This window comes from Berghia stephanieae, chromosome 2 (assembly GCF_034508935.2).
Source record: "Berghia stephanieae isolate SIO BIC M18660-M18661 chromosome 2, UCSD_Bste_1.3, whole genome shotgun sequence".
Classification (NCBI taxonomy): domain Eukaryota; kingdom Metazoa; phylum Mollusca; class Gastropoda; order Nudibranchia; family Aeolidiidae; genus Berghia; species Berghia stephanieae.
The window spans coordinates 27,661,527-27,682,360 of record NC_088361.1 but is presented as its reverse complement, the minus strand read 5'-3'; the positions used below and the strand labels follow the sequence as shown (position 1 = coordinate 27,682,360).

At 33.0% G+C, this 20,834-nt stretch overlaps 2 protein-coding genes across 3 annotated transcripts in view; one reads left to right on the top strand and one right to left on the bottom strand.

Annotated features, from left to right (window-relative positions):
• Nucleotides 1-953: 953 nt before the first annotated feature.
• On the bottom strand, nucleotides 954-12,736 carry LOC144964614 (alpha- and gamma-adaptin-binding protein p34-like). Its single transcript, XM_078899088.1, has 9 exons — nucleotides 12,603-12,736; nucleotides 9,571-9,761; nucleotides 7,883-7,982; nucleotides 6,251-6,355; nucleotides 5,421-5,501; nucleotides 4,731-5,021; nucleotides 1,997-2,071; nucleotides 1,681-1,730; nucleotides 954-1,132 (listed from the first exon to the last, which is right to left on the bottom strand). The coding sequence occupies exons 1-9, from the start codon at nucleotides 12,691-12,693 to the stop codon at nucleotides 1,058-1,060; spliced, it is 1,059 nt and encodes a 352-aa protein (XP_078755214.1). The 5' UTR covers nucleotides 12,694-12,736; the 3' UTR covers nucleotides 954-1,057.
• The window catches only part of LOC144964611 (IQ domain-containing protein H-like), a 37,210-nt gene continuing 29,107 nt past the window's right edge, over nucleotides 12,732-20,834 (top strand). Inside the window, exons 1-2 of one of the 2 annotated variants that reach the window (XM_078899084.1) lie at nucleotides 12,732-13,106; nucleotides 20,346-20,453. In XM_078899084.1, coding sequence (XP_078755210.1) covers nucleotides 13,056-13,106; nucleotides 20,346-20,453 — 159 coding nt within the window. In that variant the 5' untranslated portion in view covers nucleotides 12,732-13,055. The remainder of the gene's footprint in view (nucleotides 13,107-20,345; nucleotides 20,454-20,834) is intronic. The other variant, XM_078899083.1, reaches the window with a different exon arrangement.

The window sequence follows — 20,834 nt, the reverse complement described above, 5'->3', positions numbered from 1 at the left end:
CTACTATCACCCAATATCATTTGCCCTTCTTCTGCAGCTTTATGTAATTGTTCTGGAATATGACTTTTTGGTTTTGTCTAGAGTCATTTACTGCCTCACTTATCTCCCTCGCACCTCTGTGTCACCACATCCTCCCCACCCCCAGTTGCATGTTTGATTTTAATATTGTAACAGTAGCAGCTCAGGCCATCACTGCCTCACTAGTCTCCTATTCCTATTGGTATGGGTACTGGTACACATTAGAATTAGAGTGAGGTGTCGTGTGTGCGTAAAGACACTGGTCCAACATGCTTTACACACTCTCCTCCAAACACACATAGTACACCTCTCTTACTCCAAAGGTATGTATGACACATTAACTAACATACTTGACGTCATATTGAGAGTAATAGCAGCTTTAGTTTCCGTGCAATACAAAAATAGACAGAATTTAATCAATGAAGGCAAAAGTGGGTGTCCAGTTTGTTCGATTTTCGAGTTGGCCTCTTTATAGTGATTTTTGTATTGTGAATACTATGAAAATAGAGGGATTAAAAAGGGGAATTGAGAAGTGTTTGACATTGCAGGATTTTGAGTTTTTCGTGCTGCACTGTAGTTATTCTGAACTTGTAATATATGCATATTTTGCCAAAGGTTTCAAATGTGTCAGTGTAAGGAGAGTTTACTGTAGTTGTCTTTGTACTAATTGCCCAGTGTATTGTGTATCATATTCCTTTTTGCTATGGATGGAAATCCCCTCAATAGCACAGTCTGACCTCTCGGCCGTGTAGAGAAGGGGGGGGGGGGGGGGGGGGTGTTCTTCCATATTGATTTACCTTTGATTTCTCCTCCCAAACCAAAGACAAATTATACAAATGTCCTTTACAATACATCATTCTCACTAGCAAAGTCTGGCCAGACTATTTCTATAACTTGTAATCAAAAACTGAAATAATTGAGAGAGAAAATACTGCTTTCAGTTCATAATATTTATTTACAGTTAATTAATATAATTTGTTATACAGGTAATAAACCATTGATTTCACATAAGGAATGTTTTTTAATAAATATTTTGCAGTCAGTCTGAATCGTTGTCGACACCCTCTATCTCATCTTCATCACCACCTATTGCTTTCCAGAACGACACAGCAACCTAGGGAGAAAAAATGTCACATCGCACAGATGATTTTATTGGAATCGTTTACACATTTTTTAATATTCTAAAATGTTATGATTTCTTCTTTTCTTTTCTTTCTTTCTTTTTACAAAAACTTGGTCTTGTGTTACTTGAAAAAGGTTCAGTCAAGACAAAGATTATGGCTCCGACTGAGCTATATCCCTAGACACATACAATGCACCTCAGTTACAACAAAGTCAGCAGCACTGGAGGTCAAACGTTCAGTATAACCAAGGTTTTGTTGAATCCGAGTTGCCACTTTTGACATTAACATACAATGGATATAACCTTATATTTATCTAAATTTGATAAAAATAAAAGAATTACCCTCCTTGCCACATGGCCGTGTAAGCACCACTAATCTTGCAGGATTGACCCTTTACCCCTTATTGACCGGGTTGATGGGTCATTAATTGCGAGTCAATTGTTCGACTGATAGAGTGACCAGGCCCGCTGAATATGATTTCAGATATTCCTCACTAAAGTGAATTTTACTTTGTTTTAAAGACACCATTGACAGTTACCTTTTCAGCATATTTCTTCCTCTCTTCTGGTGGTAAGGTTTCAGCTTTATCTGTCAGGTGATGAAAAGATGATTTTTTCAAGTTATCACAGCTTACCAATATCATATATGTAATATAATATATATATATATATAGTAGCACCATAAAATGCATTACTTTTTACTGCTCATTTATTTCGCAAAAAGCTAAAATATTTATTAATGCTATTTTTCTATGGTTATTATGAAATAACATTTTTTAAGTCAACAGAAAATTTATTTAAGATCAAAAATAATTAAACAAGATAGTATAAGTATAAGGATGATTATTAATTTACCTTTCATAACTTTTAATTTTTGAAACAACTGTTCAAATTCTTCAACACCCAGCTCTTGGTCATCCAAATCTCCTCCTGTGGTGAACATAAAAATAGTACTCTTGAATAGCCATTCATTTATTTTACCTATCATAAAATAAAAACTGCCTCGATAGAAAATGGTCAAATCAAAAGGACTGCTAAACTTAAATGAATTTGAAATATTTTGTTTTTAAAACTTTAGCTAAATTGTCAATAATCTGAGAGAGCTCTTCTTCTTGGTATTAAGGGCAGCTAACACCATCATGCTGGCATTTATTTGTCATACAATCCAATCCATATTGAATTGTAGAACTATTTAAAATTAATGACACCCCTCCATTAAAAGGTGTAATTTGGGGGCAATATAGCTGAGTGGATAGGGCATTTTTTGTACTTCCACCCAGGTTTGACCTCCGCTGTCAGTATCACTTTTTTTCCCTGTGCAAAAAAAAAAAAAAAAATTAGCCCTACTGATAACTTTGCAACATTACACTGCAACTTATGCCTGGTCTTTTCTCAAATAAACCCTTAAGAAAATTTTGTTTTTTATTTCACTTTATTAAAAAAGGGAGGCAATTCGTTAAACAAGGCTGCAAAAGTCATGAATGTTAACCAATCTGGATTTTTCCTCTTATTAATATCAACTATGGTTTAATCCCATTGAAATTGATGACTCATCATCATATCTTGTCGCGCCAGTGAGTCAGCCAGTCCCGGGCAGTCTGGTTGCATTCCTTAGGTCAGCATTGGTGCAGTGAGGTCCCAGCGAGCATTTGGACAGGATGTGGTCCATGGTCTGTCTGGGGTGACCACATGGGCATTCAGTGCCCGGTGAGATTTTCCATTTAAAGAGGTTGGTGGCGGTGTTTCCCACCTTTGCTCTAGCTCTGTTCAACGCCACCCAGTCTTTTCTCTTGAGGTCTGTGCCTGCTGGGAGCTTTTCTGTTGGGGGCTGGAGGGCATCGTTTGCTGTCTTGTCCCATTCTACCCATTTGTCCAGGCGGAAGAATGCTGAGTGGTCTGGGTGAAGGCTCTCTACTGTGAGGAAGCTTTTCCTTGATTTGAGCCTGCTTTTGGGGCAATTGTGGTTATGAAGGGGGTGTCTCTGGTCCATTTCCTGTTTGTATTTTTGTATTTGGGCATGAGTTTCCCTCCGGATGTGTGGTGGGGCTATTCCTGCTGCACGGTAGACCAGAGGGCCAATGCTAATTGATGACTAAGTCCCTTGGATATAAATGTGTTTCTGTATGAGTGTGAACCTTTGTGTGGGTGTGTGCTTGTTTCTGTGTTTTGATCTAAATTGTGAAACATAGTGCTTTAGAGCATTTTAATGGATTTAAGCGCCGCAATATCCTTTTTTTTTGGGAGTGACAAATGTGTCTGATGAGAGATTATTGTCTCTTAACACGGCTAATCTCTTTTGACTCTTACAAATGCTGAGAACAAAAGAGTGAAAGTTAATCCAATCTGAAAAAGATGTTGGCTTGCATCAAACCTGCTTTTGCGTGTCAAAATCTAAACAGGGCGGCCATATGATTTTTGTTTCAATCTGTGGTGGTCAAAGAACAATGTTTACAACAACTGGTTTGAGTTTACCATATATGGTATGAAACTGCTTAGTGGTCAAATCAAAATTGCTATTGAAACTTACAACAAATGCTGGTGAAAACAGTGTTCCATCATCTTATCTGAAGTTGACCAAAGATATTAGCTTGAAAAAAAACCCCCAAAAAACAAAACAAAAACAAATTTTATAAAAACACGAATACTGAGAAACTATGGCTTCCCATAACAAGAGAAACGATATCACATTACAGACAACATTTCAAACCATCAATGTTCAATTCAACTCCTAAACCAACTCAGACAGAACTTGTCAAAAAACATGGCATCTCCAAAAATCTTGCAATAGTAGACATGGAATCCAACTTCGGTTAATCACAACATTTTCGCTGATCCCAAGGTGTTGCGATTATCCGGAGAAGACTGTATTATTATTATTATCATTACTGCTACTACTATCATTTTTACCACAAAAGATGCTTTAAAAGGAAAGATTCATTTTTAGATTAAAGAAAGACATTAGCTGTCTAATTTATAAATGTATATTGAAGAAATCCTTGCAATTTACATATGAATGTTCTAAATGCCAAATAAAGAGCATCTTTTTTTAAAAGTGATATGACAGGAAAGCGTTGAGTTTTAATTTGTATGGGTTTTGCCATATTACAGTTACATATAACACTAACTTTTGACTTACAGCCAGGCTTTTTAAAAAAAAAATGAAACAAGCAATTAATATATCTTGCATTGATCGTACTTAATTTTAAACTAACCTTTCGCATAGCATCATCATACATTGTTGCTTGGAATTCTTAAATAGATGTGATATGGATATCTATCCAATCAGACAAATGCAAGATGTGTACAAAATGTTAAGACATATTCAATCCGTATTAAAAGAGCAAACATGTAATCAATAATTGTGTCAAAAGGATAAAACAATCCTAAAGGAAAAGCTCACATCTGATTTGCCAGCTATCTAATGTAATGCCATCTCATTTTCAAATAGATGATGGAATAAAAATTGCTTTAAAGAAACCTGCAGTGATTTGTATGGGCTTTCTTAACTTTTCCTAGAAAAAGCATGTATATTTCGGTTAATAAAGTTATTATGATTCACAGCATTAAAAAAAAAGTCCCTCTTCCTCACCTTCTTTGTTGAGCATATCTGCCCCTAATAAACTACCCCAGTCCATATTGTCCAACTTAAATGCTGTATCTGTATCAACTGATGAGGCTGTCTCTTGGTTTCCATTTGTTGTTTTCTCTGTATTGTTGCTAACAGACTCTGATTTGTCAGAGCTTTCATTAGAGTCATTGAGTGACGGACATGGCACATCAGTCTTTGGTTGTTCTGATGATGATATTGCTTCTTGTTGATTAAGCAAGTGTTGCTCCTTCATTAGCTGCCTCACATATGGACTCTGAATGGTTGGGTTTTCTTCAATTGATAAAATTATGAAAAAGGGAAATAATAATTTAATAAGTTCTTTTTCTTTTGTTTTGTTTAATGTTAAAGTCACAACTCTTTCTCTATACATGTACATTGATTCAAATATCCAAATTATCGTTTTATTCAAATTAATTTTCAAATCAAATACTTTTAGCAAATAACTTGCTAACAAATCAACTGGGTGGTGGGATTTTTTTTCTCTTTGAAGTCTTCTAAGTCTCATGATGGTTAATTAATCACATAGGGGCATAGAGTTCTTATTTTCATAATGCATATTTTGAGTGACTCAATTATCTATCACTACCCTTAAAGGACGTGTCGTAAATTCCATTCCACCAGAATGGAAAGTTGGAAATCTATATATGTAGTTTTAATGATTTGATCTACCTTTCATTTCTAAGTTTGGCCATGTATGAGCGTGAAGAGCTTGTACAATTCTCGCTAATCCTGTTGTCTCCTGAAAGTCATCTGAAAGAATATTTAAAATCCTGGCGTGAATAGGAAATAAAACTATTACTGCTGCTAAAGTTAAACTTAATTTTATATGTCTCAGGTAAAAGCAGAATTATTTGATGCCTTATTATCTCAACAACAAAAAGTTGTCCTTCAAAGTCAATAAGGTCCAATCAAGCTGGAGTTTGTTTCAATTTCTGTAACATTCAATGTACAGTAACAAATAATTGCTAGCAGAATACCTTCTGTCTGATCGAATAGACTTCGATACCTAATTACTGCTAGGGAGCAGAAAGGTCAAACAAAACATTTACTTCACACAGGCTTTACTTTCTGTTTGTCTACAAACCACCTCTGAGTTACAGGTAACTGTCAGTTCATATATGAAATATTAGATATCAAATTTTATTATTCCAATATTACCATCTGAATCCCAATGTATATATCATTGATGAGAAATTGTACAAATTATCTAAAATTCAAAATGTTTTAAAAAACTACATATTAGAATTGAATCAGTTATTGATAGAATTGCTAAGGATAATGCATCACAGCACATCATGATGATAAAAAAAGATAAAGATAGGCAGTAAATATCCATAGCTTACACAGAAAGGCACTTGGACGATCAAAATGACAAATATAAATTTTAAAAGGTAATTAAAACTTCTTAAAGGTGTAGAAATTTTCATTTATCCTGAGCAAATGAAAAAAAATTAATTTAAAAAAAAACTCTTAGAAAACATGAACATGATCTTGTGTACCTTCTTTATCATCATCACTGTCATCTTCATCTTGCTCAGGATTCAATTCAACGAGTTCAAAACCATGGCTGATGCACCATTCCAATGTTTTCTTTCTGTTGATAACTAAAGGATCAAAAAGGACAAAAATTACCAAATAAGTATAAATAATAACGTGAAGTTGAATGTAAGCTTCAATTTAATTACAAAAACAGATCAAATGAACGTTTCAGGTTTCCCCTTTATCAACAAAACAGGATGATTGAAACACCACAGATGAATGAGATGATGTGGTAGTGGCGTAGTTAAGATGAATCAAGATTAAGATTAAGATTCATCTTAACTACGCCACTACCATATCATCTCATTCATCTGTGGTGTTTCAATCATCCTGTTTTGTTGATAAAGGGGAATCCCGAAACGTTCATTTGATCTGTTTTTGTAATTAAATTGAAGCTTACATTCAACTTTACGTTATTATTTATTTCTTCGAGCTTCGAGCAGCAGCATTTACACTACCAAATAAGTATAAGACATCATTGCTTTATCATCCGATAGATTTGTGATTATTTGTTTTTAAAAATCAAATAATTATAGAGATTAACATAGATTCTACAATAAAACAAACCATCATCAGTTTCTTCTTAAATTGTGAAGGTAAATTTTTGTTTTTGTACATCACTTGTACTTGGAGGCAATCACAGTGAAACGGTTAGTAGTCCTTTAAAACCACAAGGCCCATGGAGCCGGAGTTCAGCCAGGTTTCTATAGCGTGAAACAGACCATAGCAATTGCTTACTACCCTTCGGATAGGACATTAGTCTATCGCAAAGTACTGTTCTCAGATCGAACCGACCAAGCTAACCAATCACTGCTGAGTGGACAGAGAGGTCTGGAAAAAATCTCAACTTCATTCTGTGGATTGATCTCGGTCCCTTTGAATGTGAACAGAGCGCTCTACCAACTGAGCTATCAGTACTCCAAATCACAGTGAAATGACAAAAAACATCAATAATATTGAACACAAAAATTAATATTGATGTACTGAATAAAGACATGTTAACTTAGGTAAAACATTAATACTATCATTTTTTAAAAATCAGTTACTAACAAAACTTTAAAAGAATCTTTATAACCACTTTAGTATTAACGGATAATCATTATTTATCTTATAAAATGACAGATAATGGGCATTCCAGATTAAATTATACTTAATAATTCTTTGAGAAAGAACCCCTTACCCATACTAAGTTTGAAAAGTTGAGCAATCAAATAGGATTTAGAAAAAAAAATGAAAGTAATAATATGCATGTTATTTACTTGGTGGAAAAAAATTTCTTTGGATTGGTTTTACTTTGAATCGTCATTATTTAATTTATTCAAAGACAGCATTCGTGGTTTCGGAAATTTAGACATTAATAATATTTCTGCGTGTCACCAACATAAAAATGATACCTTAAATTGTAGATAACCGTAGTCAGAGGTTTCTTATACTTAGAAAATAAAACAAGATCCAGAGCTGACCTTCTGAGTGGGCTACAACATAATGTAAAGATAAACATTTTTAAAAAGGAAAAAATAATAAAAATCATTTCACTTTGAGCATCATTTGAATTGAGCTACAAATATATCTTGACAAAATTATTTTCTCACCATCTGTGTGTTTACTGGTATTACAGACCAATATCTGAATGGTTGGCTCTATGTGTTCCAGGTATGGAAGCCAGGCTTCGGTTAGCTCAAATGACTCTATCTGTGAAGGGGAAATAAAATTTATAATAGTGACCATCCCAATAAGGACTTAAAACCGGCGTTGAATTCTATATGTAATGCGCAAAAATCTCTCAAGAGAGAAGGTGCAATAGAAAAATGCTTTTTACAATCTAATGATTGGTTTCTTGATATGATTCTTGATCAATCAAGAGGTTAACCCCAAGATCCCACTATTCAAAAACTTCTCTTTTGATAAAATGAAAATCGTGTGTTCCACTTTGTAAAAAAAAATATCAAACCAAAGCTGACAATATGAATTAAAACTATAATGGGATACTTTGCGAGCCTACTCTCTTAATAACAACTTTCGACACATTTGGATTCACATCACCTTTAATACTAGTTATGTATTGGGTGGTCAACCCCCCCCCCAAAAAATAAATTTTAAATCAGGGCCCTAAACTCAAGGTCTTGTAACTACCTAAATATCAATGAAAAAATATATGGATATAGTAAACCAATTATATTTGAACCATTATGCAAAGTTTTATTGATAGCTGTAAACTAATATATAAAACTGATTTCTTTTGTGCGTGTGTGTGTGTGTGAATGTGAAAGACACATGGAACAAGGGTACATAAATGAGACGAACATTCTACGTGTTCATTTGTGACCCACTGACTCAAAGTGGTGTTAAGTTGGGATGAACTAACAGCTGGAAATTGAATTTATAGTTACAAATAAATATGAAACTTCAGGTTAACTTCTCTTCATTATGGTGAACAATAAATACAATTTCTTACATTGCAAAAATCGCAAAGTTCATATAATATCTATCATTCAAATGCTAAATTCAATTTTATGGATATAATTCATCCCGACAGAATACCATTTTGAAATGGTGGGTAACAAATATGGCTTTTTAAAAATGTCCCCAAGAAAGACATTATCATGGACAAACACAACAGATAAATAATAAGTGATTATAATTTTCCTGTTCACACTTTGTGATCTAAATATTTTTAACAATGTTATTCTTATTTAAGTTTGAAACACCGGCATTTATATGATTGTGATCTCAAACTAATAATTGTGACAATTTTTAATTTGTTTGATGACTTGTAAACATTTATCTTAATGAGTACAATGGTACTGTGACTGTGATTACTGACTTAAACTAAGAACACTGTTTCAACGATCTAGGCAATATGTAGTTCGCCCTGATTGGTTTAAACTAGGATATCACAACCTATTACTAAAACTGAATATCAAACTTAAGGGGTTAATAGCCGAATTTCTGGTTTGGAAAATTGGCAAAAAATTGTCAATTTAATGACACACCTTCCCCCCTTGGTGCAAACTGATTGTCCTTAAAATAAAATTAATGTTTCTACTTTGATAAATAGGCTTCTTTTATATTATCTTTTATATCATAAAAGACTGACCACACTGTGCAGTCACCAGTCACGCTGAAAGAGTTTTAAAAAACACAATCATTCATCGTTTTTAATAAAAAATATATTAATAAAATTAAAATCTAATAATTTAGATTTCAAAGGAAACTTTTACCAGAAAGAAACAATAGTTCATATATATTTCATATATCTTTGTGTAGCCTCCATTATTACCTCATTTGGTTCAAAGAAATGTATAAACGCTTCTAAGCTGTCAGCAAATTCTTGACTGCCAATTGTCCGTGCAGCTGTTGTACAGAGATGAATAGTTGTAGAGTAGTACTTTGTCTCAAATGACCATTCATATCCCTTTATGGCATCATTAAGGTTGTGAGGTTCTGGAAGATCTGGAACCCTAAGAATTTCTGTGGAAGAACAACAAATAAGTTTGTGATGTTAATTAATTCTGAAATTTTATAAATTTTAATTTCTTCTCTTACCAAATTGGTCCCTTTTAATTGTTATGTATCTAACTGTTAAAATAAAAGATGGAATTTATATTTTATTTTAAAATGATCAACAAGACAAGAATTGACACGGAAGTAAAAAACAATTGCTTGATTTTTTCCGAGTTTAAAGTTGTCAGGTGCTTTTATTTGTACCTTAATATTTTTGTTTACAAAAGCATTTTAACAATGGTTGGGGAGTTCTATATCATAATGAAAGCATGATGATATTATAATTTTTACACTGACTTCATGGCAACACATTAGACATTGTTACAGTATCTATTTTTGACAGATTAAAGCAACTATTACTTTGCAGTTTGAGTTTATGGCCGTGTCAGGGGTAAAGGTAAGGATGTCTAGGTTTCCTATTGTTATTGCACATTTTCTCTTTTCTTTTTACTGAATTCACAGTGCGTTTAACATTTTCTGGTCATAGCATTATTATTCAATGTTATCTGTTCTCTTTAGCTTGAAGGTGTTGAATGACCTACAGTTTTTTTGTGTAAAGATGCTGCACTAAAAAAAAAAAAGAGTTAAAAAAAAATAATAATTATAATACTGTAAGCCTTCCTTGTAATAGTCTGCTTCATTCACTGGCATGTTCCTCTTACTTGATGTATCCCATATATTTCATAATTAGTAACGATTTACTGTCAAATGGTCAGAATTAAAAGGCTTGTTTTCAATAATTTTATTGATTTAGATTTGCAATGGAGATACAGTCATGTGGCCATCTTTGAAAGTTTTGCCGTAACTTTAGATATCCCAGATTTTAACTGTATCACGCAAAAGCAACCAAATTAACAATTAAAAGTAGCCAAAATATTGCGGTGTAACTCGGTTACAATGGGGATAGTGAGACTAGCAAAAAAATCCCTGTTGTAGCCGAGTCCTGTTATATCCATGAATACGGTATTTGAAGGGAAGCAATACTGAGGGAAATAAGGATCAGGAGGAACACATTTCGAGTTATCTCCATGAGTATGTAAATCAGACTACCATCCCTATACCCCCCCCCCCTAAATTACCATTCCTCACCCCCTCTTCCACTTACTTCAGGATACAAGACTGGTTGGAACAATACAACCGTTATTCTACCTTCCTCTGCTTTCCACCCATTCCAACCTCACCGCTGACAGCCACTATCACTATTTAGTGCACTTCAAAACTCTAGTAGTGCACCACCCTAGCCTCAGGTTTCACAGAGAGCTCATCACCATCTCACTTCTCATTGGGCATAGTTACCTAACCACATCCCTTACTCTATGGCTAAGTGTATCAAGATGTTGATCAGTCAGTGACACGCCTTTCACTAGCCTTTTGTTGCGTTGTCGTGGACATACACAGAGAAAAGTCGATAGTACACACAATAACTGCAATTCACCCACACCCACCCCATCACTGTTCCCTATAACTATAAGTTATGCGTGCCATGTGTGCCTTCCTCTTTTCTTCTTGAGTACGTAGCTTTTCTCAACTGGGTACTAAACTTGCAACTCACACCGTTTCCAATAAAAAATACCTTGTTTTGCCATGCATGACTTATATGAATTATATAGGTGTAGAATGGGGATTTTAAAATTTCCCGCTGTAGCTGAGCTCCCGCTGCAACTGAGACCGTTGTAAACAAGCTGTACTGTATTAGTATTAAACTCTCTTTATGGCCACTAGAAAGCAGCAGAACAATTTCGGGGATTTTTGGTTAATTTTCCTCCAGATATTCTGCCAAATGACAAAATCTCAAAACAAGGGAAGTAATCCATTTTAGGCTCTTATTTTTGTTTAACCTTTGTTTATAATTAATTCTTTTTACATTAATTATATATTTTAGATATAATTTAAAACATTTGCTAATGGATATGTAAGTCTTGTAAGGCATGTCTTGCGGATATTATCTATATTAATAGTTATTCTATATTTCCTCATGAAAGTGTTTTCGACTGTTAAAATAGTGGAGCATATATACGACTCCAGATCATTTCAATTTTTAATCTATTGATTACTTATGTATCATAATCATATATCTATGTATATCTGATATTATAATGTAATTACAATAATATAAATATAATAAAAATAAATATAATATAAATATAAATATTAAATATAATATAACCTATGACATTTGATGTATGATCAAGGGTCTTCCCTGAGTGGCGCCTGTATATGGAAGTGGGAAAGTTCTTACATCCCCCCCCCCCCCCACACCCCCCACCCAAAAAAAAAAAAAAAGGATAGCGCTGTCTCTGATCTAGTTTGTATAGTTTGACTTTACAAATAGTACAACCAATCACCGCAGCAAAAAGGGGATGTGGGACGGGAACTCAACCTTGTGTAAAAAAGAATATTTAGGAAATGCGGCTGCAGATACCTGGACAGTAAAAAAATCTGAGGGGCGTGTACGCAGTCGGATGGCACTTTTATTATCATCGTCAATCAGGCACCGTTAACTTGTTGACCAGAATATTGGAGAGAGAGAGAGAGAGAGAGAGAGAGAGAGAGAGAGAGAGAGAGAGAGAGAGAGAGAGAGAGAGAGAGAGAGAGAGATGATTGATGACTAATCAATCAGGCCAGACTGGTCAAGTATAAAAATGAAAATGTGTTGTCTGCTACACTGACTATGACTATGACGATGAGACTAAACAAAAAAATTAAAACAAATCTGGCATGTTCGACAACAAAATGTTGAAAGAAGGAAATTAGCAAAGGTAACATGATAATCTATAAAATAGTATATTATCTAGTATATCTACATACGCTTCACAAAATTTTCAGGTTTATGAATATCAGTCGAGGATGAAATTAATGCACAGGGCAGCACCATTTTGATGGTTATAACCTGTTTCATTGTAAAATTTGGGTAAGCCTAATCAAGAGAACTATCTAGATGATTGAGGTGGTACAATTCATAGTTTTCTATGATTAATCTTGGTCTCGTTTGTTTTTTTCTGTAATATTCTTTCTGTAAGGAGAAATTGTAAAGAATATTATAATCGCTCGGTTTAATCACTTATAAACAAAGACAAGTGTAGTTGATATTATACATTGAATCCTTTCAAATTGTAAGAAACGTCATTGATAACGCTGTTTAAGTTGTTGCCGAGAAACGTAATGGCGCCTTATGTTTAGTTTGTTTTGTTTTTTTCAAGCACTCCAGCCAACTCGATGAGGATATTTAAATGAACATTTTAGGAAATACATTCAAAAATCATGACTGAAATCGAGCCGAGACCGGAGGAGGTCGGCCAGATTCTTGTAAAAGTAAGTGCGCTTTGGCTTTACCGTTCGACCGGCGCTAGAAGAATACTTGTCATGGTGTTGAGTACAAGTACAAGTACAGTAGGCAGTTTAATGAGCAGCAGCAGTTGCAGTCAAATTTTGACCCAACTCGCCCATAGGAAAGTTGTGACTGGAAATTGCCGTTCGCGTTTTGGGGGGTTCAATTAAAGATGCATAACTTCGTTATAAAGAGGAATATCGCAGATATTTTGGTATCATTATTTTCGTCTTTCAATTTCCTTTTAAATGGTGCGAATTAAGGAAAAATCCATTAAGAATTCCAGAAGTTATATGAAGTTAAAATTTGGTAATTTTCAAATGTATTTATTTTTTTATTTACCGCGTGTGTTTTTAAAATTTAAACGCTTGTTTTTAGAATAACATCTAAACTTTATTCATGCCAAATTTCAGGGCTCTATATCGATGGGCAGACACCTTTTAACTCTGCGCCGAAATGCCTTGTTTACATTATCTTCTCATCATGGCTGCCGGGCGATATCGATATTCATATCGATATTTTAAATTTAGTTATGTATTATGTTAAATTTAGTCCATAATATTTTCAGTACTATTATTTACTATGTTTTTATTTTGAATACATACTTTCCAACATTATTTATAGGCATTTTATAGTTTTTGTTTTAAAAGTTCGTATATTTCTCTCTTTGTGAAATCCGATATTAATAATATCGATATTTTAAAAATACCAATTGCTTTAATTTAATTTTATTTTACTTTGCCATCAAGTCATCAAGTTTCTTTCCCATATGTTTAGATATGTTTATCATTTGTATCCATATTGTAAAGGCCTTAGCCTAAATAATTATTATGTTAAGAAGTTCTATAAGTTTTGACACCCCCATACATTGAGAGAGAAGGGGGGGGGGGGGAGATAAAATTATATTAATTGTCAGTTCAAATGATGTAATAGCAATAAAGCCAAAGTGGTTCAGCATAATTTTTTAAAGTATTAAAAGCCAGAACTTTCCTTCTAATTATAATAGGGAATCTGTTTCAATTTATTTGAACTTTTTCAATCTACCATTTTATTTATATGCAATTAAATTGCCATAGGTAAAAATAAACTCATTATGTCATTACACAACATGTTTATATCTTTTCATTTAAATACTCTCAAACCCTTTTTTATTCTCTATGTATTAATTAAAAGAGGGTAATTATTTGCAATTGTTTCAGTGAGATATTGGGGATAAATCCAAAAGTGATAGAGCAAATTCTTTCTTACGTCTAGCCGAGTTTTTGATTATGTAACATCTGCATCATATTATGTAATAATGTGTTAATTTGAAATGTTTATCTTCCTCTTTATTAATGTAAATGCATTGCCCTCGATAAGACGAACATTTTGGTATACAATATATGCTAAGAACTCCATATTGACTGTTTTAACCATTTTTTATTAACATCACGCATTTTCGGTCACAACTTTGCAATGGTAATTTTGGGGTAAAAATCGGTCTGAAACTAGGACTTTGAACTGCCATAACTACATTTCTAATCAAGATAGAAACAAAATTCAAACTGTTTTGTAATCTGTGTTGCCAGCTCTTTCATATGACATTGGTTTCAAGTGTGTGAGGTACATTTAGAATTTCTATTAAACTCCCTAAGTACAGTGTTATCATATCACGTTAGTGTTAGTTTAGTGACTAAGTTAGTGTTGTCGTTTGGCAGTTTTTGATTTTGAGTACAGTTTGAGTTTGAGGTTGATTTAATGTGTTGTGTAAAATCGTTGTTTATACCTATACGCTGACTACGCATCACATCTAAACGAATCCCATAAATCTGCGCTGATCTGAAACCATCCCACTCCAATTAATTGATTTCGTTTTGTACAGTAACAATCCCAATCCCAATAAAACTAACAAGAGAAATGTTGAATTTGAAAAATGAACCAAACATTGATTTTATTATTTTTGTTGCAAGATAGATCGATTTAAACAATGCTGCTATGTTTTGCACGTAGAAAAAAAAATTGGTTTATTAGAATTGCAAGATTAAAAGGATAAACTTTAAATTACATCAACACTCTACATGACATCAAAAAGTAATGTTTTCAAGGATTTCTTGAAAACAGACAATGATTTTGGATTCTCCGATGCTCTGTGGAATGGTGTTCATACAGACGGACCAAAATGAGAAAAGGATTTTGTTCATCATCATCATCTTCATCAGGGAAATTCCATGAAAATGTCAACCGAAGGGGTGTTTTACAAATTCTTAAGACCATATTAAAATTGGTACCAATTTGTTGGAAAACCATTCAGGATTATGATAATAAGGATATTTCGTGCATATTTGTGATACAGGATGCTTATTGTAGCTTTATGTAAGGGTATCCCCTATTTGAAGAACGAAAAGAATATTTTCTCAATATTATAAATCTTGCAACTTCTACAAAATTATAGCCACCTTTGCTGTTGTTTATTGATATTAAAACAACTATAAGTATCAGGAACCTATATAAACATTCAAATTTACGATTTTAATGAAATGTTGTCCTCATCGGTCGTTTTAATGACCTTGGGAAATTGTATGTCAGTCCGTTACCATTAAAACAGTATTTTTTCATCTACGAAAGATGTGATTGTTGTACCGACTCACTATTTCAGATTTTCTGTCCTTACATGAATGGCTTTAGCACTGTAAGATAATTTTTCAAGAAATTTATCATTTAAGGTACTTTTGTTGGGTAACGGACTGACATTTTTTAGGGTAACGGACTGACAGTAACAGACTGACTAATTCTATTTTAATTCAAAGACAATATATAAAAGTTGTTTTTTAAGTCTCAAGAGTAATGTCCACTCCAATGTGTTTCAACTGATCAGGCAGCCATTTTATAAACATTTGGATCATAAAATTTCAAACACTGGTCTTCAACATCAAGCCTGCTATTTTGCAATAGGTAAGTTGAATCTTTTAAAGCTTGTGAATCTTTTGATCACTTGAAGATTTTTGCTATGTTTGAATTAAGGGAAAAACACTGTTTGTTGTTCTATAATATTCTTATGACAATGGAGCCAGTAGTAGTCTTCTATTAAAGGGGCAAGAAGCCCTGGGAGAAATTTTTAAAAAATCAAACATTTAAATTAATGTGAAAAACTTTTGAGTCACTTTAAATGTAGTGGGTCAGAAAGGTGTTTAGCTGTGTATAATGTCAATATTTTAGTTGTTACAAAGTAATATGATACAAGTTAAAAATGAGTTTTATTTTCTTAGTTTTATTGTATTATTTTTTAGGAAACAAGATTTGCTTTTTATTCCGATTTGTCTTTCATAGCTTATGATGTAATTTCGCTCAATTTTATTTATTCACAGGTTCAAGTTTCCTACTCTATCCATGGTTTAAATTATCAAGAAAGACTGAAAACTGATGGGCATTATGTTGCTTAGGAAAAAGATAGGCAACAAAAGCAGGAGTCTCAAAGAAAACTTGAAAGTGATTGTAAAGGACGCTTAAAAGAAATAACGGGATTTTTTCAAGCAAAATGGAAAAAAAAGAGAAAAGCCGATCAAGTTACAACTCCAAAAGAAAGTAAACCAAGCACACCTAAATCCACATCTGCCTCACATTTCAGCACAGGAAAGTAAAATACTGAATTCAACTTTGAGGGTCTACAATCCTCCCAAAATTAAAAAAAAAAATTAAACTATGCCTGTCCTGCTAAGGGCATCCAATACATCAACCAATGGTTTTTTAAATATTTTAATCATGGAAATGGGCTTTCAAGATGAAATAAAATAATTTGACCGAAAATTTCTATTTGGACAAGAAGTACTCTTGGCGAGCACCAAGTGAAAAAGATTTCATAACTGTGAGAGATGAAAAAAGAGAAAGGACGAAAATTCAAAAAAGTTTCGTGTAAAAAACCCTGAAAAAGAGGTTGTCGATTGTTAGTGAATTTCATCCAGGAATCAAAATTGGCTTAAGTTTATTTTGCTCCCTCAGAACCTCAGAATGTACTTCTAAGAGAAATCCCACAATCTGCATAAGAAAATTGTAACAATCAAGGACAAAATGGTCCAAACGAAATTTTTGAAGATCTTTCTCAGATCTTATAACTGGCTTTCTGGTCAAGTGCAGATGAGGAAGAGATTGACTGCCAATTCTATCGACCAGTTTGAAGTGACGGTCATGCCTATTGACAATTCCTAAGCTTCAGGAATCAAGATGAAATACAGAATAAAAATAAGCTTCAAAAATAAGTACCAAATGAATGTTAAACCTTCCCCAGTTTTTAAGTCCTTTCTTATCTACATTTTTATTTTTTTTTGGATAATTTAATTTCATAGTTGAAATAAAGTTCCCGTTTGGCTGTGACAGAATAGATTTCAACTCCGCGAATCATTATTTCATTATTTAATTTTTTCAAAAGCAAAGTTGGGATTGAGGTAATCAGATGTCACCCATCAAGTTACTCATCATGCCCAATGTAGCTTGACATCCATATAAGGAAGAGTATTGGTTTGATTAATCACAATGGGTATTCAGTGTTGCTCCTAATTACATAATTTGTTCTTTGCTCTGGATTTTATGTAGTAACCGTTATTCTGAGTAATAAAATTCAGAGGTGTCAGTCTGTTACCATCCATTTGTCAGTCCGTTACCGACACTTTTTCAAAGACTGCAGATTCAAATTTTAGACAATCTTTTAAATATTGCTAGTGTGTTGTAGAACAACATCTCGTGGTTACTATAAAAGAACTTATTTGTTACTGGAAAGTTTAACTTCAGAAAGTTTGATCCATCTACATATAAAATTGAAAAAGATGGATTTTCTGATGTCAGTCCGTTACCAACATTATAATGTCAAAAAAATTCAAGTTGATAAAGATTCATCTTTATCCTTTTGATATATGATAAGGGCGGACATGATACATGTCCATGGGAAATATTAGCTCCATACAATAAATACATTGCATTTCAGAGCACGAAATGTATGCATTTTTGGTCTGATTTGTCAGTCCGTTACCCGTGGAATTTCCCATCAAAGACCTTGGTGTATATATGTGGACCCCAAATTGAATTTTAGCCAGCACTGTGAAAAGACTGTTAACAAAGCAAATAGAATCCTGGGACTTGTCAGAAGATCTTTCGACTATATAGACAAACCCATATTAACCACTCTTTTTAAAAGTCTAATACGATCACACTTGGAATATGGAAACTGTGTATGGTCCCCCATCAATAAATCAGCTGCTTTACTAATTGAAAATGTCCAACGTCGAGCCACCAAACTTGTCCCCGAAATTTCAAACCTCAGCTGCGAAGATAGACTCAGAGCATTAGACCTCCCTAGCCTCATGTACAGAAGACTCGGAGGAGATCTAATTGAAACTTATAAATTGACCAACAGTCTCTACAAAGTAAACGTAGAAGATTACCTCACATTTAACAAGGACAAAAGAACAAGAGGCCACTGTTATAAACTTGCCAAACAAAATTGCCATTTAAACATCCGAAAAAATGTCTTTAGTCAGCGAATTGTTGAGACATGGAATAGCCTGCCTGAAAAAATAGTTACAGCGCCAAGCATAAACAGCTTTAAAAGCCAAATTGATAGTTTCCTGCAGGATCTAAAATACAGCACCGATTTCCCATTGAAGCCAGCCTTTCGACCTCCACAAGTTGGTGGAGACCGATCCAAAGACCATCAACGGGCCACCGGCCCTCTACGATGAACTCATACTCATACTCATCTTAGTCTTGATTGCAGATATTATGTAAACTGAAAGTAAGAGATTATTACGTGAAATGGACTATCTAATATTACAAGGTGGATGAAAAGTCAATGATGATTGTATTATTATTATCTATATCATCATCATCATTATCACGATCATTATTTTTATTATTATTATTATTATTATTATTATTATTATTATTATTATTATTATTATTATTATTATTATTATTATTATTATTATTATTATTATTATTATTATTATTATTATTATTATTATCATTATTATTATTATTATTATTATTATTATTATTATTATTATTATTATTATTATTATTATTATTATTATCACTATCATCATCATCATCATCATCATCATCATTATTATTATTATCATCTTCATCATCATCATCATCATTGTAATAAAAATAATAATAATAATAATAATAATAATAATAATAATAATAATAATAATAATAATAATAATAATAATAATAATAATAATAATAATAATAATAATGATAATAATAATAATAATAATAATAATAATAATAATAATAATAATAATAATAATAATAATAATAATAATAATAACAATAGACTCTTATAGAGCGCACGGTATCCTCAACAATGAGGCTCTTGGCACTTTAAATTACATAAACACAAAACAATAGTTAAAGTACATGACATCAAAAAAGAAATGTTTTCAAGGATTTCTTGAAAACAGACAATGATTTGGATTCTCCGATGCTCTGTTCATACAGACGGACCAAAATGAGAAAAGGATTTTGTTCATCATCATCATCATCATCATCTTCATCATCATCATCATCATCATTATTTTTTTTTTCTTTGTGTTTGTTGTTTTTTATTAAAGCGTGCTTAAAGCAAAATTTATTGTTGCAAAATGAAACGTATTTCTTTTCCCCCATTGCCATTTCTTATTGTTGGCAATAGATGATGATCGGTGAATTTCTTAGATTCTATACTTGCAACAAGTTATTTTCTTTGCAGTAAGCACATTTTAAAAATGTTAGCTCTTAGACTCATGGACTTAAAAAAAAATTATATCACATTGACGTTCCTAGTACATGACATTAATCATTCCTAGCATGTTTTTGTACTGGATAATAAGAGATATTTTTTTCAACTGCCAATTTAATAAAATTCCTTTTGAAATAAAAGAAAGCTATACTAAATCGAACATGTCACAAAATTGGCAACAAGCCATGGAACTGAGCTTGGTAAGACCAAATTCTGTGGTTTAATATCAATACAATCAGTGATTTAGTAGCTATGGAATTAAGAAATGTTTGCCATGCCTCTGGAGACGGAATGGTTTAAATGAGAAGGAATATTCTAATTGGTTAATGCTTAGTAACGTTTGAAGCATCAATTGGGCCCTACCTTGAAATTGGGTCCCTACATATATAATAATTTTGTTTTTGCTTCTTTTATTGAAAAATAATTCTTTAATAATATAAAAAACATTTAAACTTCTCTTTGTTTAAAGGTACAAGATGACTTGCGACAACTCCGAGAGAAAATAACTAATGGGACTGGCACAATTAGTGTATCAGACTTTGACAGAGCTCTTGCAAAGACAGAGGAAGGACTTCAGGTAATGACAGTTTGGATTTAGGTATTTCCTATTATTATTATCATAATCGTCATCATTGCCTTTTTCACCTTTAAATTTTCTCCATGTTCCCTCTGGCCTTCCCCTTGATCTTCTGCCCTCAGGATTCCAGTCCAATACTTTCTGTTATAGTGGAGTCATTATTTCTAAGAGTGTGTCCAACCCACCTCCATCGTCTTCTTATTCCTATTTCCTCTCCCACTGGTTTCTGCTTTGTTCTTTTCTATACTTCTTCGTTCTTAATCCTGTCCATCCATTTTATTCTGAGTAGCTTACGCATACACCTGTTTACGAAAATCTGTCTCCTCCTTATAAATGTCTGTGATGCATTCCAAGTTTCACTTCCATACAGTAGGACTGACT